A 19,166-nucleotide genomic window follows, 5' to 3' on the forward strand; every position below is an offset into this window, starting at 1 on the left:
GGTCGTACTCCACGATTACTCCTCCTGGATCGCCGAACTTCCCTCCAGTTATCAGCATTCGAATCTGAGCTTCCACTGTTGGACTCTGCCACTTGCAGCGGCTCCACTTCCTCGCTTGAAGTGTTCGCATCGAAGTATTCTTCTTCTTCACGTTCTTCGGCTCTATTCGGCTTCTTCTCCGAATACCAGCTCACCACACTGACTGGTGAACTTCTTCCCTTCGTTGTCTTCTTCTCGCCCATTATCGGCCGTTGGCCCTCCACTTTCTTCACAGCGTTCGCCAACTTCAGCCGATACAATGACCCCGACTTTTCTCCTATAACCACTTTCTTCCCAGATGCATCGCAAATATCGCAACCATCTCTCTTGAACTTCACTGAGAACTCTTTCGCCGTCAATTTGTCCACTGACACGAGTCCACTCGCCAACGACGGAACGTACAACACATCGGTAAGCTTTATCTCCACTTCGCTTCCGTTTCCGTCCACGCCATGCACAATACCATCGCCACAACCAGCGGCGGTAACCACTTTACCATTCGCTAACACTACACTCGGGCCTTTTCTTTCTTTCAGCGACTTGAAAAAGTTCCTGTCGCTCGTCATGTGCCGACTTGCTCCACTGTCAATGTACCAGCACTTTCGCTGATCCACTCCCGCCATGAAGCACACACTGGCACCGCAATTTTCGTCCGTCGCTTGTCTCGCGTTTTGCCTCACACGCACTCTGTCGTCCGGCTTCTTCTTATCTTCGCACTCTCGTTCTAGCTCCTGCTTCGCTAGCATAAACGAACGACAGTTGCGACGCAAATGACCGGGCTTGTCGCAAAAGAAGCATCTCCTTACTGGCGCTCTATTGCCGAGTCCACCCACGCTTTGCACTTCGTTTCGCACTACCACACTTTTCGACGCTTTCCTTTCACACATTTCACCGAAACGCTCTCTCCGACGTTCAAACTCATCGATCAGCTTCGATTTCACAAGCTGCATCGTTAAATCTGCATCGGCACGACTCTCTAGGGCCGTCACCAATGTTCCGTATGAGTCGGGCAAGCTGCGCAGGATCATCGCAATCCGCAGCGACTCTTCCAGCGGTTGCCCCGCATTCGACAAACGATCGAACAAATCCTCAAGCAAAACCATATGATTCTCAAGGTCACCTCCCTCCGCGAGATTCAACGAGCACAGTTTCTTTAACAACGACACACGCGACGTGACCGTGTTTTTCTCGTGATAAGCTTTCAATCCATCCCAGAAAGCTTTCGCACTGTCCGCTTCTTTCACCAAACCGAACTGATTGTCGTCTATGCACAGTCCGATAGTGGCACGAGCTTTCCTATCGTCTTTCGTCCACTTATCGGTCACCACAGCCGGCCTTGCATCACCGACCACATACCACAGCTCCTCCCTGGTCAGGAGCATCTCCATCCGGAACTTCCATATTTGCCAGTTCTGATTGTTCAGTCTAGCAAACGCAAACTTGTTCACATCCGCCATTTTGTCCACGTAAAATCACCACTGCGGAGAACAGGGATGCCAGGTTGGAAGACATGTCTTCCATTGGAAGACATTTGAGTAGTGTGGAAGACATTTGGAAGACGGATGATTTTTGGAAGACTTTTCAGAATTTGTGAAGACATTTGGAAGACAATTTTAAATTATTAGCATTTTTAAAATTACTAGATTTAAAGAAAAAAAAAACATATGAGTTGGAAATTACAAGAATCTCCTCCAAAAAGATTATTGCACGTCTAAATCGAGCTATAGCGATCCCTCTCCGAATAGGCTCCTAAAGCCCTGTCCCGATTTTAGTGCCAAACGCTTAAGTTTAGACCAAAAACACATGCTTACTCAAATTTCCAATGTTTTCCGTTGGTTTAAGTCCGAAAAACATTTTTTTATGTTATTTTAGATTTTGTCACACCCCTTGGCTTAAACTCAAATTTTGGGTGTATTTTGTTTTCCGTGTCCCTTCCGAAATGTCAGAAAGGAACAACCCCGGTGTTAAAAAGTTGAACCCCTGTGGCATTTTTGTCGACTAAGCGAACGTCAAACATGATCTCAAGTGTTAAGGTTCATTTATGGACACAATTTTCAAATAAATGTTTAAACATGATATAGCCGTTATTTGAGCGGGAAAAATTGCTAAAGTAGTTGAAGTAACATGCTCTTTCGTGTTGTTGAATAAAAACAAGATTTTATCAAACATTTTAGGACCCAATTCCGTTGAAAATTCTCCAAGGATTCAGATGATTTGAGAATTCTGACAAAGATGTTTCTAGAGTTTGTTCTAGGAACTCTTGTCGACATTCTAGTAATGTATTTAAGTATTATAGAAGCATCAAAGTTATTCAAGGATTCTTACAAGGACTTTTTAAAATCTGTTTCAGTGTTCCTCGTGTTTTTTTTACGAATTTATAAAGAAAGTAAACAGATTCTTATATGATTTTTTCTTGAGATTGCTACAAATGTTGCTTCTGAAATTATCCCAAGGCAACTTTGGGATATCTGTAAAGATTTTTTTCACTATACTGCTTCGCGACTAAAAATGGGTAAACCAACGTGCGAAGTTCGATTTTTGACCAACTTCGCCGCGTCGCGAGTCGCTTCGCTATAGAGCGCATCTATGCCCTCCGCCGTGTGCATTATGCGCACTATTGAGAATCGAGCTGCGACGCGGCGAAGTTGGTCAAAAATCGAACTTCGCACGTTGGTTCACCCATTTTTAGTCGCGAAGCAGTATAATTTCTCCTGAAACTCCTCCAGAATTTCTTCAACAATGGGTAACCTTAGGGCAACTTCACCGGTGGTCCAAATTGTTGACCCATGTTATAAATTGGAGCTTGCACCGGTGTTGCAAATATTGTTCCAATTTTATTTTATACCAGTTTTCTGGTCCATTTTTTTGGAACAGGCTAACTGCCTGGTTCATTTTTGGTCGGATTTGAACCAATATTTGAACTGTTCATAAACTGGTTCTATACATGTTTGTTTATAAGTTCGGATTTTTCTCGCTGATACTGCGCTCTAGATCCTACTCATTTGAGGTAAGTGAAAACAGGAACAATATTCCATCGAAGCTGTTTTAAACAATATTCATTCCTCTTCCAGCGATTCCTCCGGCAATTATTCCGGCTGTTCCTTCGGAGAATCCATCAGCAACTCATACAGGACACCTCTAGGAATCATCAGGGTATTTCTCCGGGATTTGCTGCAGGAATTTCTCTGGGGATTTGCTCCAGGAATCTCTTCGGGTATGCATTTCCTTCGGAAATTTTACTCCATGGATATCGTCCAGAAATTCTACCGGGGTTTTCCTCCAGGAATCCCTTTTAGAATTTCCTTCAGAAATTTCTCTGGAAATTTGTACCAGGATTTTTTCCGGAGTTGTGGTCTAGGAATTTCCTTGGGGATTTTTCCGGAAATTTGTTCAAAAAATTCTTTCGGGAATTTTTTCCATAAATTTCTTCGATGATTTATCCAAGAACTGCTACGGGGATTTCCTCAGTGGATTTCGTCCAGGAATTCCTCTAGGAATTTCGCCTAGAAATTCATTAAGATGTTCTTAAGAGGATTTTCTCCAGAAATTCCTTTGGAGACTTTTTTAGAGAATTTATCATAAAATTTCTTCCAGGAATATCTCTGAGGACTTGCACCAGGAATTTCCTATGGGTATTTCATCCAGCAATTCATTATTGAACTTCTCCGGGGATTTTCTCCAGAAATTTTTTCGGCGATTTTCTCAGAGAATTTTTCAAAAGATTTCCTCCAGGAAGTTCTTTGGAGATTTGCTCCAGGATTTTCTCCGGCGATATCAAGGATTTCTTCGGGAATATCCAATTCCAATTCCAATACTTCTGGAGTTCCTGAAGAAAATTTTCCGGAGATTTTCATCTCCGGAGAAATACCTTGACTAAATTGCCAGAAAAGTTTCTGAAGAAGAATTCCTTGGCGAAATCCCTGAAAAAAAATTCTGGGCAAAATCCCCAGAAGAATCCCTGGAGAAAATCCAAGGAGGAGTTTCAGGAGGAAATACTCGGAAGAGCTTTTAGAGGAAATCCCCAGAGAAATTCTTGAAGGAAATTCCCGGAAGAATTTCTGCACAAAATCCCTAGAGTAATAGCTATTGAAAATCCCCTGAGGAATTCCTGAAGAAAATTTCCGGAGGAGCTCCTATGGATATCGCCGGAGGAACCCTTGAAATCTCAGAAGGAAACTCCGGAGAAAATAATCGGAGAAATTCCTGGTTTAAATTCCTGGAGAAAATCTCCTAAAAATTCCCTGGGAAATCCCGAAAGAATTTCTGTAGAAAATCCACAGAGGAATTCTTTAATGAATTTCTGGACGAAATCCCCAGAGAAAATCTTGAACCAAATCCCCGCTGAAATTGCTATCTGAAATCCTCTTAGGAATTCCTTGTGCAAATTCTGGACGAAATCCACGGAGGAATTGCTATTGGAAATCACATGAGAAATTACTGGAGAAAATTCCGGAGGAGTTCTTGGGGGAAATCTCCGGGGGAATTCTTGGAAAAAATCTCCCGAGCAATTTCTGGACGGCTCAATCGGGAACTCCTTTAAGCTCCACTAGGAGCTTCTCCGGAAATTTCTTTAGAGCTCTACCGGGAATACCTTCGGATTTTCGCCATAGTTCCTCCATGAATTTAATCGGAGTTTCTCAAGTAATCCACCAGTAATAATCCTCCGGAGTTCCACTATGAATTCTTCTAGAATTACTCCGAGTATTCCCCTAGATTTCCTCGGGAAATCATCCAGAGTTTCTCCAAAAATTCTCAAAATTCGTCCAGGAATTTCTTACGAGTTTATCTTAGAATTCCTTCAGAGTTTCATCTGGAGTCCTTACGGATTCCTTCCATTCAAAAATTCCTCCGGTAATTTCTTTGTAGTTTCTCCAGAAATTCTTCCGGGGTTCCTCCAGGAATTCCTCTGGATTTTCTCTGGATATTCCTTCAGTCTTCCACCCGGACTTACTCCAGAGTTCCTCCGAAAATCCTCCACAGTTTCTTAGGGAATTCCTCCACAATTGATCTTGGAATTTCTTAAGAGTTTTTCCAGCAATTCTTCCAAAGTTCATCGGGAGCTCCACCGGAGATTTATTGGCAGTTCATCCGAAAAAAGCGAAGTTTTTTTCAACAGTGTTGTACAAAATACAACAGCGCAACGATTAAAGTGTAAAAAAAACTAAAAGAATTTTCAGAGGTATTTCATATATTATGTGTGGACAAATCCCTGAATGCTTCTCATCAGGAACCTTCAGAGAAATCTCTAGCGAACACAATCCATGGTGGAATCCATGGCAGGAAATTCAGGGAAGAACCCCTGAAGTTAATAGTGCAGATAGTTTTTAAAGAATGCTATAAGGAATACTGGGGTAACTTGTTTGAAAACTTTTAACGAAATTTTTAAGATCGCGAGAAGAATTCATAGAGTCGTACATGGACTACTTATTGCAAAACTGATTGAGAAATTTGCTTAAGAGCCTGATGAAAACCATGAAAAATTATTATATTTTTGCTAGAATTTCTGGAGATTTCTGCAGAAAAAGGTGGGCGTGTTTGAAAAATCTGTATAAAAATTTCTGGAGGAATTCCTGGAAACATTCTTTGTGAAATTCCAGGATAAATTGTTGCAGAAATCCATGATTAAACATTTGAAGAAATTCTTGGACGAAGAACAAAAAGTTTCTCGATGATTGGCTTGCAATATAGAAAATTAAGTATTCTGCTAGAAATTTTATTAATTGAATTGTTCATTAAATTTATTCTTTTTGCAATGCTTAGAGGAATACATTCATATTATCTTAGAAGAATCCTTCCATATTCCTTTATATACATTTCATGAAACACAACTGGAGAATTTCGTGAACAAATAAATGTAGGGGTTCATGTAGCAATCTGTGAAGGTATTCTTAGACTAGTTGCTGGTTGAACTTTTAATGAATTCTCAAGAAGTATTATTCATAACCAAGGGGACTTCCGTTTAAATTGAAATCTGGTTGAAAATAAAACCTTGCACAGGTCAGCTATTGCCTGACAAGAATGGTTCTAAAATGATATTCAAGAAGAATTTGCTGTGAAGGATTTCTTTGAAGAAATTCCTCAACAGTCATGTCAAACATGATAAAGGAGAGCCTATTTTTCTTACTAACCAGGCTTAATTGAAATTGTATCACAACTGAAGAAGCAGTTTTATGTTGTTTATTTTTTAAGAATTGGGAATTTTAAAGCAGAAAACAGATTTTTTCAGTTTTTACATTTATTCCATTTTTACTTGGGCCTTAACCCGAAAATTTATTAACTTTATAAAGTTACCATGATAATTGAAATGATTTAAGTGGAAGACATTGGAAGACATTTTTCCATGCAATTGGAAGACATTGGAAAAAATCACCTGGCATCCCTGGCGGAGAAACAACTCACACTCACACACGGCGTGATCACTTTCGCTCTCTCGGAACCTTTTTCCTACGCAATCCGGAACCTTCCCTTCGGCACTGCTGGGCCAATAACCTGTTGGGCAGAGGTGGACACACCACAACGCAGAACAGGGTCACCGAAGCGGAACGCGGAACCAGGATTTCGGTAGGAAAGAAAACAACTAATAACTCAACTACTGTACGCAAGAGAACTTTAATGTAAACACGTCTGTACGGATCGAACATCACATTACGGATGAATGGCAAACTTTCCATTCTCCCTCTCTTCCTTTGCTATTTGGCGCGCTCGCCGCCTGCCCTACTGGCGCATGCGTCGCAGCTTCATTCTCCAAATTCTACACATTCAGTGTTGCCGCTTTCCATACGAGGCACAATCATTGCATACTCCAACACTCAGATTGGAAAACGGGGAGCTATCGGACTTTCTGCTAAATGTGCTCGTGAAATTTGAGCAACACATTAGAAAGTGTGAGGTTTGTGTAGTGACATTTTTAGTGATTGCTCAGTTTTAACCACCTTTTCTTACAGATTTGCTCAGCCAAAGCCTACAACTGTGAAGATTGTCAGAATGGCGAATTGCTATTCCCATTTGACGAGGACGCCATCATTTGCACTAGCTGTTATTCGATGTCGCATCGTTCATGCCTTGCCCGACAAAACCAGTTTTGCCAAAAATGTAGACGCCTTCTGATTCGCAGAAAGCTGGGGGAACGTTCATAAAGCACGTTAAGCGTTTAGGGGTGGGGGAGCTCAAGAGATATTCGATATATCATGTATCCGGTAGAAATCAAGACTAACATTTATTTATAATTATTGTTTCCTCGGGTCCCGTGCGTCGCAGCTAATATGTGAATAGTGCGCTGTGTTCAAAAAAATCGTGAGAATGCAGCGCCACACTAAAAAAAACTGATTTCAAAATGCGGCGAGTTGAGGCGCGTCGCGAGTCTCACTGGCGCGATCCGGTTTGGTGGCGGTGCGACAATATGTATGTATACACGCAAAAAAAATGTGCGGTAAAAACTACCATTTTAGGGGGTTAAATTAAGCGCTCGCACCGGCAATTTTCAGCAGACCAGAAATGCGCTTGATTTTACCATGTTTGTAGTCGAAATCAGATTGTTGTAAATTATTTCTGTCAAATGTACCAGTAATGTGGTGGGATGTACCGTAAACATAGTAAATTGGTCTGAAATTGCATGGTAGTTTCAAGAATGGGCGTAGTCAGCTAAAATAGTAATTTTTACCACAGTATTTTTTCCCGTGTAGAGAAAGTGAACCGGTCATTGCTAGTAATCCTTTATAAGAGAGATTCGCGGAAGCTGACATTTCTGTCAAAGTGTGAGCCAATCGAGCAGCGAGAGCTGTCAAAGTGTGAGCCAAACGAACATGCGTTATGTTTGTTTTGAACTTTTCTTGAGGAGTAATGTAATCCGCTTGAAATTATTTCGGTAAAAATAATTTTGCATGAAGCAAAACAATGAAAGGTTTTTTTTTTAATTTTTGTCAATGCGATTTTTAGTAGTTTATTTTTTCGGCTGTTTATTAGTTTGGATATGTAGCTCAAAGATCTATAACGAAACAAAATACACTTTTTAGCAATTAGGAAGTCATTTCCGTGTTACAATATTATTCTCGACGCTGAGCAAAATCAGCACTGCTGGTCTGTTGCTAAATCATTCCATTTTACTTCCGCTCATCTCTCTATAAAGGATCACTAGTCATTGCTATTAGGGCTCATTCATTTATTTCATAACGCTAAAATTGGCCATTTTGGACACCCACCCACCCCCTTGTAACGCTTTTTGTATGAATGTTATTCAATTTTTGTATGGACCGTAACATCGTTGAGACACCCACCCACCCCCTCTAGCGTTATGAAATTTGTGAATGGGCCCTTAGGGTGGCTCAGAACATCGCTCCATACACCATACCACTCATTCCATGCAAGATCAAATTATGAGTGCCCTCCCAAAATTTGAGCTCATTTGGATGAAAACTGAAACTGCACAAGCCCTTCAAAGTTTGTATGGGAATTACTATGGGAAAAGCAAGCAATTCAATCAATCGGCCATAGTGTTTGTCCATATGATCTTGAGGGTTACATGGATGTTCTAAACAAAGTGTCGGAATGAAATGTTGTGAGTACTTGAAGATGGTCTGGAATCCGTATAATATCTGAATGTTAAATTACATATATACACCAAATTCAATATCTCTTTGTTGGTTATGGTCAAATAATAATCCATTATAATGATTTGTTCACAGAATAATACCACAGTACTTTTGAGGTTATATATCAGCCATTCCATCGAAAACCGATCTAGTGGGTTGTAAGCGTTGGATATTTTATGTTTCGTAGAATTTAAATTGTGAAATGTCAGGAAAACTTGTACTTCGTTATGTTTCCACCGTTCAAACTCCCGAGCAGCCTTAGATATACTCCACCACCCTAGACTACTCTACGCAGCCACCTACCCACCGCAGTGATAAAACCCACCACCAGAGGGCTTGGTTACCATCTTCTGGGTAGCCTTGAGGGCACTATGGGCGGTTTCCATACAGACTGGCGGCCAAAAATATTTTCTCCATCTCATGTCGTATTTATGAGTTTTGTGATACAAATTTGATGTTTTATTTTCAAAAACAAGTTTTCGAGACTAACTTTTGAATAGGGCCTATAGAGAAAAAATAAGTTTTGTTACTAATGATGCATATAAGCCATTTATGCGATCAACGATGTGCAAACCATTATAAGTGTTAGAACTTACATAGAAATGGTGATATAAATGATTTAGCGATATTAATTTATTCTCTGAATTATCTTTTAGCTGTTTTTAATAGAAAATGGTTAAAAAAAATTGGAAAAATTCAAAAAGCCCTAAATTAAAAAAGTGCAAATTTGTGCAGCTAAATTCTTCACGATCCTTTAGTTTACATCTCAAAGTACTCTTGGAACTAAATTTTAGCCTGGGACAACTTGGGACAAAAAAGTATGGGATGTGTGTAGTTTCGATATAAAATCAAATATATTTTTTTCAGTGCACTCCCCACATTTCTCCGACCTAAAGTACGAATTTTTATTTCATTTTATTTTTCTAAGATAGCTCTTTGGATAAGCTTTCGGACAGTGTATAAAGATCTGTATAAAATATTACGATTATGCAGTATATTGTATTCAATGTGTACCTTGTGTTTGCATTGAATTTTTCATTTTTCTTGAAAACTCTAACTTTGACATACTGTATCAATTAAAATATAAAAGATCTTGCCCTGATATGGCAGGAGTAACTTAATAGAAGTGTTTACTATGGAATGATGTACAAGAAAAACCTATCAGAACAAGTCATTTTTTCGATTATTGGCCACCTGATCGCCCATAGTGGAGGGGTGGTGTAATGGGGTCGTTGAGTTCATGAAGAGGGCAATGACCGAGCAACGAGGTCAGGGACCGCAAGACAGTCGACGACTCCTTAATTCCTTCACTTGCCCAGAGTTCGTCGACTGAAACAAAGTTAAGTTTAACATTAACAAGTTAAGGCTATACCAAAAAGTTAAAAGTGAAGGATTGAAAAGGTTAGAGAGAAGAAAGAGAGTTTAAGACGTGGAAGAAGTGAAGGCGAAGTGGACTGCAGGTAATCTTGGAAATAGTCCACTGTGGCGAAACCTGATGGCATATTTTTCCATGCAGAACCCCGCCGGTTTAAAATACCGTTTGTAGACTGTCCCTGCGGTGTCCCGGTGTCCATCTGGGCAACATTCCGGCAACGAACCCACCGAAGGCTGATCCGTTACCATATCGGCAGGACCAGGACACGCAGTGGATCTACAAGGCCCATACCCTAAGCCACCCCAGAAGACATCGCCGTGCTGCATCGTCGTCGAGGTAGAGCTCTGCACCGATCTACGTCAGGAAAGCCATCGTTGCAGAGGTCCGGTAGCAGTAAGGTGGTGGAGAAGAAGAAGGGGCCCGCTAAGGTTAGACTAGATTAAGAAAGTGGGAGTGAAGCTAGCCAGCCAATAAATTGCTTCAAGAACTTCTGTGGTAGACTAAACTAAGTGCGAGAACTTCCTAACCGCGAGTTTTATTGGTGCCGACCCTGAGCTTTTGAAGCAGGGAGTCTCTGTGGTGCTCCCGATTGAGTTACCCGATAATTACAGGGTCACCGAATTCCGTGAAAATTTGCTATTTTGTTGCTTATTCGTTCACACGTGTCTTTAGATTTTTTGATTTGGATGATCACTTCCGAAAAAGAGTGACCAGAAAAATCGCGATTTTGCTAAATTTTTATTAAAAAAAAATCATAACTTTTGAACCGCTTGACCGATTTTCAATTTTTATGGACAAAATGAAAGCTACACGCAAAAATTGTGCGGCAAGACCTACTAGGGGGTTAACTTAAGCGCTCGCACCGGCAATTTTCAGCAGACCAGAAATGCGCTTGCTTTTACCATGTGTTTAGTCGAAATCAGATTGTTGTAAATTATTTCTGTCAAATGTACCAGTTATATGGATGTACCGTAAACATAGTAAATTGATCTAAAATTCCATGGTAGTTTCAAGAATGGTCGTAGTCAGCTACAATAGTAATTATTACCACAGATTTTATTCCCGTGTAAAGATTTTGACTTTTCAAGAAAAATATAAAATTTCACAAAAATTGTTTTTTCATATTAGAAAAATCCTAATTTTCCGTTTTTTGTGTGTTCGAAGGCCTCGGAATAAAAGAGGCTATTGCTGTTCCATTTTTTCTTGAAAGTTTAGAAAATTTTACGTTGATTGTCAAATTTTCAGCGATGTATGTTTTTTAGTTTTTAAGATATCCTTTTTTGAAAATAAAAAATCAGTAATTTTTCATCGGCACACACTGTAGGTCTCAGCTCATTAGATTTTTTTATTTGTTAAAAAATAACAGCTTTTGAACAGCTCAACCGATTTCCAATTTTTTTTTCTGGAATGAAAGCTTAAAATTACAGTGTGTGCCGATGAAAAATAACTGATTTTTTATTTTCCAAAAATTATATCTCGAAAACTAAAAAACATACATCGCTGAAAATTGGACAGCAAACGTAAAATTTTCCAAACTTGCAAGAAAAAATGAGAACAGCAATAGCCCCTCTGGTCCCGAGGCCTTCAAAACACGAAATAACGGAAATTTTTGATTTTTTCATGTAAAAAAAACAGTTTTTGTGAAGTTTTATATTTTTCTTGAAAAGTCAAAATCTTTAGCTTGCCTTTTGTCCATGTTTGAAAATCGGTCGAGCGGTTCAAAAGTTATATTTTTTTTTTGTTTTTAATAAAATAAAAACAAAATCGCGATTTTTTTGGTCACTTTATTTCAGAAATGGTCACCCTAATCAAAAAATCCAAAAACACGTGTATCTTTATTTCGGAGAAAGAACAAAATAGCAAATTTTCACGGAATTCGGTGACTCACTAGATCGGTTTTTCATTTTCATTATTTTCATTTTATTTTATTTGTTTTCATTTAGATCGGTTTTTTTTTATTCATTTTGAATGGCTGATATAGCAATTTAGCGGGTTAACGGTAAATTCAGAGAAATTATGCTACATAGTTGTGCTAAAATTCAGAGTAATGCAGTAAAATTGTATCTGAATTGCTTTGAAAATAATACGATATTATTTTAGTCAAATAAAAATAACAATAAATCCGAAAACATTTTATTTTTTTTTTAAAGAAGAACAGCAATTCGAATAACAGTTTGACAACATAAGCGTTTAAAAGACCCGGTAAACTCTCGTTTGACCCTAATTCATACAACCTAAATCTTTACCAGAATTCATTCAATGCAGACATATTAAAATCATTTATTCAAATCTAGGAGAAGAGACTAAGAAGAATATATTACTTTATTTTTTTAAGATATTAAATATTATAATTGCTCATTTTAAAAAAGGACATTTTCAGTTAGAGGAAAACGGGAAGACCTGTCCTCCCAAAGAAAACTATCTGGTGAGCCTAGGTAAAATGGCATCTGAGCCTATGCCCGCCCAGGTGGGCCAACCAGATGACGGATTTGGAACATAGTCTAAAGCCTGCTATAGCTTTATGGGACTGTGCCAGCCTGCGCCATTTTTGGTATTTGACCGACCATTTTGAATTTGAAAAACCGGAAACGGAGAATCCCAACTAACATTTAGTGCAGATGTAAACATTGTCGAAGCTTTCTTTATACGGCTTTATGCTGAGTAAATGCGCTGTACATACGAACGAAAACTTTTATGCGATCCTTTTACCAACAAATCTGGCGAATCTACTCAGCCATTTTTAAGCTTTGTTGGCAGCTCTTATGCATACCGATCATTGCTTTGTCTCGACTGTTATAGGACAAGTAGCTGTATTACATCTTCGGAAGGCGCTTTTTCAACCATTTCGCAACTGTTGAATAATTTTTATACAGCTTCACTGTATTATCGACTAAATATTATTTTCAAGCTGTTCCGCAGCTTCCGGAACTCAATTCGTATGTATCCGAATTTAATGTTCTCAACGTTACACAATTAAAGTACCCGCCACCGTTTGGGATCGAACTCACGATCTCTGCATCCACAAGTTTCGACGCTGTCCTTGTTGCCACCACAGTATATATCAAAGGCAAAGAAAAAACACCGTCTTCTCTACATCGAAAACGGTCCACGTAATATTGTATAATGATGTTATAAGATGTTATAACCATGCTTATACCACTTCATCAAGCTGTAAAAGTGTGAGAAACGTCAAACGCAATGTTTACATCCAGCAGGCTGTGTAGTTGCGCCACATATTGTTATTATATAGCTTTTTGCTGTATGTGCGCTGTAAAACAAACGACAAAGCGCTTCTTATTTACATATTAAGCAGCATAACAAAACATATTGCATAGAAGCAGCCGGATGAATAATGGGGACTTTTATTCCACAACATTAGATTGCTACTGTGTAAGGTGTTGAGTTGCAGCTTTGTAAAAGCAGCAAAAGCGATAAAAGACAAAATATAGTCAGCTTAGATTGGTAGCTGCAAAATGTTTGGGTTAAAGTTGTATTAACGCTAATCGTTTTATTTTTGTCAGGTTTCATTTTTTACAGCGTTCGCTGCTTCAATTCAACTGTTATACAGCAAAAAGCAAATACTCTTGGCTTATAGCGCTAAAATTGTTAGTTGGGATGCTAAACCGAAAACAGCAAAACGTAGGAATTTAGGCGCAGCCCTCATTATCAAAACGGAGGAAGCGAAATACGCCGAGGTTCTGAAGGCGATGCGAAACGTGCGAAACACGGAGAAGTTATCGCCATTGGGCGCAGATGTGCGGAGCATAAGGCGGACTAGGATTGGTGAAATGATCCTAGTCTTAATTAAGGTGTGTGCATTGTCGAGTCTATTCCCGCCCAAATAGGCGACGGATTTGGAACGCAGTCCAACGCCTGCCACCGTTTTACGGGAAGATGCCAGCCTGCGCCAATGTTGGATTTAATACAGATCGGACTCGATTATCCGGAGTATCGATTTTTTTTTCACTCCGGATAATCGAATCACTAAGAAAAAAATTAAAATCTTCGATAAAAGAACATAAACATTATCTTTTTTTGTTGTTTTATTTATATGATGCGGTAACGTTGCCAGAAATTATTTCTAAGAACAGTAGGGGTCTTTACAAGAAAAAAAAAAAAGAATTTTGACCAGCGTACACAAAAATCCACTTTTTCAATCCCCCCTTTTCTGAAATACGTTCAAAACTGCAAAACCATTCATATTGTATATTGCAATACCAAATTATCAAAGATTTATGCATAAAAATTGAAAAACAAGATCATCAAAAACAAATTCCGGGTAATCGAGTCTGAAATTCCGGATAATCGAATCCCGGATAATCGAGTCTCCGGATAATCGAGTCCGACCTGTATTAGGTGAAGATGAATAGAAGCCACGCCTCAAATCTTGAGAACCAGACAGCCGTTTACGCTGAAAACTATAGTATACTGGCGGCAGTGGCGCGGGAAGTGGGTAGGACATCTTTACTTTAATCCGCAGACTGTCCAACAAGTTGCGCGCCGGTGGCCCATGCGCCGAGTTGTGCGCCAGCCAAAAAGTAAATAAAGAAATGTCAAAATATCTCGCCGAGGAAGTGAATCACTTTTAGGGCTCCAGTCCTAAACTGAACAGCGAGCATAATTGTTTAATTGATAAAAAACATATGGAATAAAAATGTTCGTACCTTCTTATTTTCAATTTGCAAGCGTTTTAAATCGTTTTGACTGATCACAACTCGGCGCATGATCGATCGGCGCGCAACTTTTTCGAGGGTCTGCGGTTTTCAGAAAAGATTCGCAAAGTGCCCAACTAGTACCAGACCCTGGCGCGTAACACAAGAAGTAGAGAGAAAGTGATCGAAATGCTAAAAATTCTCGAGAAGCATAAATAATAGGACAGTTAAGGTGAAGGTCCATTGAGCACGTAAACATAATGTTGCCACCCACTCGAATCACCCGCTGAACCACCCTCTCGAGCCACCCAACACGGCGGAGCACAATGTTATGTGCGTCGGCCAAAAATAAATCATCATGTTCCATGTACCGTGATGCATCAATACCCGGACGCATAAGGCGACACAAATGTTCGAACTCTAATATGAGTGTGTTATTCTAGGACATTCTTAATGTAATATTGTTTAATACATTGTTTCAAGCCAGATCTTCACGAAAGTGATGAACATTTCGGTAAAAACCATGATTTTAATATGAAAATCATTCAAATATTAGAGCATGTGTTGTCTATAAATCCGGACACCTGATGGAAACGATGTCTTTAAATCCGGACACTTTTGAATCGATATCCGGACATCGGTATTATAGTATGTAATATTCGTTCAATTCAAATAAAATCATATCAACACACAATGAAATATCAAAGTTTAGTAAATTTGATGTCCACGTTTGTCCTACAATTTGAAAAAGAATGGCACGTTTGTAATATAAGTGGTTTGATTACCTGAAACGAAGTACATGTTGCTTGAACTGCACACGATGTGACTCGAAAAGTTATCATGAACGTTGTGCACAATTTATTTCACATTAAATTGAATTCTGATAACTCACTATGCTTCCCCTAGTTATTTTTCAAGTTTTCTCTTACTTGTCTTTCTAAAAACTCACTTACACTAGTTGTACGTTGGTCTTCTAGACGATGTCCGGATCTTAAAACAATGGATCGTAATCCCGGACAGTCTTTTAAAACACTGATAAATATATATTTCCAACTTATTCATAACCGTGAAGTCCCCAAACATCCAAAATATCTCTTCTTAAACACTTATGGTTGGAACTTTTTATAAAAATATAGTTCACAAACTTTTTCTGCACTCAAACGATATTCGCGCGTTCATCGATCGTAAAATTTGAGTTGGAGTTGGACCGCGACGAGATGACGTCCTACACGAACAAATTATTTGTTTTTATTTTTATTAATTATTTGACGATGGTTACTAGATCAGAAATAAATGTTAAATGATTAATATTGTTAAAAGTAAGTGGAATGAATAAAAACCAAACATATTATCACTTAATTATAACTTTAATTTATCAATAGCACCAGAGTGTCCGGATATTGGTACCGTCCGGATTTTGATTCACCACGGTACACCTCCACCTACAGAATTATGTAGGCAGTATTACTTGCATACGTTTCATACAAATGTATTATTGTCGATATGAATTCTTCAACCACTTCCTTAAAGCTCAAAATCACAATTTATTTCATTTGGTAGTGGAAACGTGTTTTTTGACTAAAATTATAAGCATTTTTCACACCATGCGTGTGTTGTTTACTTTTTTGGCAGTTTTCTCCTCTCTTCTCTCGCTTTTAAAGGACGTAGAATGTTGCCATCAGTATGCATTTGCATTCTACAGTCAATTGTACTGTATAATATCTAATATTCAATTTTGCTGCTAAATTGCATCGTACATTGTTTTTTCTCACGCATAAAATTGTTTTGCAACACTTGTGACATTGTACACCTTTTGAGTGTCATGAAATTGTAAAATACGTAGTTGTAGCAAGTGTATGAATATCCAAAAAATTTCAATTCCAAACATAAAAACTGACATCACTTCCAATCAGTTAGAATTGCGCTCTCGTTTCATAAACAATGTTGGCTCAGTGAATTTGCGTTCCGGTGCTGCTTTTCGAGCACAAATTGATAAATTTAAGTGTTTGATTGCTCCCAGGAGTACGTTGCGTGAAAAGTTAAAGTGTTTCAAGTATCGCATCAAATTTTTGAATGGCTACGGTGAGTAGAAATACCATTTAAAGTGAGTTTAAGAACGGGCACCGAAAAGCCAGCAAACAATATCTCGGTGCGTGAAGAAGAAGTGATTCGGTAGTGCGTGGTATTTTACAACACAAATCACAGCAATAACTACGTGTTTGCATTCAAAAAGTGGCAATTTGTGAAAAACACATTAAGGAATGCCTTCAGTTAAGAAACCACCCCTCTACAATAAGGTTAGTACCTTCAAATAATCATTTTTTGTGATCGCTCTCCAAAACACTATGAGAAGCGTGGGAGGAGGGAGCGGGAAGTGAAGGGGGAAGTAAGGTGCCATATTAGAGGCCATTTTGGTACTCATGGGGATATGTCCTTAAAGGATTGTCCTACCCACGATTCATCCGTTTGTTGTCTAGAAATAGATAAGGAAATTAGAATATCCACACTGATTATAAAGGCTAGCAGTTTGGTTTTTTTTTGTCACATTTGTTTAATAAAATTGATTTAAAAAAGATATAAATATGAAGGATATTTATATTGTTTAATATGAATGATAACAAAAGTTGATCCAGTGAATGATCCTCAAGATAGTATTGGTAGTAGATTTCTTTCTTACAAACTTATTATATATATTAATGTAAGTTTCTAAGAAGTCTTGAATACTGAAGCAGAATTGTATAAGCCTCTGAAGAAACAGAAACTATATAGGGTTCAACAGGCTCTTCAAGAATTTCGTCTCAGATACCCCTAAGAAAAGCTTTAGTAATGATCATAGTTATTTCATTTAGGGATCTCTAGAGGGTATCTTAAAGGGATCTTCTAGAGATTTATCTCAGAAAATTTTCTAGCATTTTTTTAAGGGATGCTTAGAAAAATTTCCTCAGATTTTCTATCAGATATTAACCGAATTCAGCAGTTGTTACAGAAATCCAAAATTCATTAAGAGGTTCTTCGAACAAATCTTTTTTTTTCTAAGAATTTTTCCAGCTTTTTTTTTTTTTGTTCCTCAATTAATTCCCATGCAATCTTCAAAAGTTTGTTTAAGTTTTCCCATAAGTCTATACTACAATTCTTCCAGTATTTTGTCCGATCATTATTACACAATTTTTTATCGAGATTCTGTCCAAAGTTTTTCTAAAACTTTGTTTAGGAAATCATGCGGAACACTCCCAAGATTCGATTGATTTCGACTATCAGCAAATTATCTACGAAATCTCCTTAAACTTTCTCAAGAGATCAGGAGTTATTTCAGAGATCCTTGTTCTTTGAGGATGACTTGAAAGCTTACTCAAGTTTTATCAGAGGTTGCTTTAGAATTTTCTTCAAAATACCGTCAACGTACCAGTACCCGCTCATGTTCCAGTAGCCCGCTCACGAGTATAAAAAGCAAGATTATTGGAGTAAATACGTAATAGATTGTCCACAGTATAATCCAATTCGTCGATTTGAATCGTCTAGTGGCTATAGTTTTCATATTTACTTTGTTTAAAGTTATTTTTTTTCGGTGTGAGCGGGCTACTGGAACATGAGCGGATACTGGTGCACTGATGGTACATCCCGGAATTATTTTTCATAAAAATTTCCTTGACCTTTTCCTAAAGACATTTCTGAAAGAATTCCTGAAAAAAAATCAAGGCTTACTTGAGAAAATTTCAAAGAATTACTGGAGTGATTTCTGTAAACATCTTAGAAAGAGTCTCTTGCTCCAATAATTGATCCAATTGCTGAAGATATCTTTAGAGAAATCCCTAGTTGAACTCTTATATAAATCCTGAAACACATTTTTAATGGAAATCCCTTGTAATTTCTGTAAAAAATGATATTGATTTAATTTTAGAAGATGTGTTGATCGGGAATCTTGGAGGATGCTCCAGAGAAATCGATGGATGAATCACTGGATAGAAACTTGGAGAAATTAGGACCTTCTTGAAAAAATGTCACAGAATTTTTGGATGACTTCTGAAAGAGTCTTTGGAGATATTCATTTCTGTGGCTCTTCTTTAGAAAATCCAGGTTGAATTCTTGAGGTATTCTAAACAAAAATTTTGGAGGAATTCCCTAGGAAAATTGGTGGAGTAATTCCTTGGGAAATAATCACTAAATGAATCAGCAAGTGATATCTGAAAATATGGGCAAATACCTGAATCAATTTCTGATGAAATTCCTAGAGAAGTAGTACTTGTTACGAGGAATTCTCAAAAAAGTCTTAGATCTGAAAGAAATGTCTTATGTTCTGGCTCCTATAAGGTTTCGTTTTGTTTTCTTGGTTTTTGTTTGATCTATTTTCGGCCTTTTGTTGATTTATCTTAGGTCTTTTATCTGGTAAGAGGTCTCTTATTTCCCATTTTTAAGGCACTCAGTCGTCCTTTGCGTTTGAGCCCCTCAAATATAGCAACTTAGAGATAAAAAAAAATCTTAGCTTCACTGTGCAGAAAACGGTTGTCCTACCCA

At 38.3% G+C, this 19,166-nt stretch overlaps 1 protein-coding gene across 2 annotated transcripts in view; it reads left to right on the forward strand.

Annotated features, from left to right (window-relative positions):
- The window catches only part of LOC110674190 (myosin-2 heavy chain-like), a 47,827-nt gene extending 40,534 nt beyond the window's left edge, over positions 1-7,293 (forward strand). The window contains exons 5-6 of one of the 2 annotated variants that reach the window (XM_021838208.1): positions 6,853-6,928; positions 6,984-7,293. In XM_021838208.1, the coding sequence (XP_021693900.1) occupies positions 6,853-6,928; positions 6,984-7,175 (268 nt within the window). In that variant the 3' untranslated portion in view covers positions 7,176-7,293. Of the gene's footprint in view, positions 1-6,847; positions 6,929-6,983 lie in introns of both variants that reach the window. The other variant, XM_021838207.1, reaches the window with a different exon arrangement.
- Positions 7,294-19,166: the final 11,873 nt, after the last annotated feature.

Source organism: Aedes aegypti, chromosome 1 (genome assembly GCF_002204515.2).
Source record: "Aedes aegypti strain LVP_AGWG chromosome 1, AaegL5.0 Primary Assembly, whole genome shotgun sequence".
Taxonomy (NCBI): domain Eukaryota; kingdom Metazoa; phylum Arthropoda; class Insecta; order Diptera; family Culicidae; genus Aedes; species Aedes aegypti.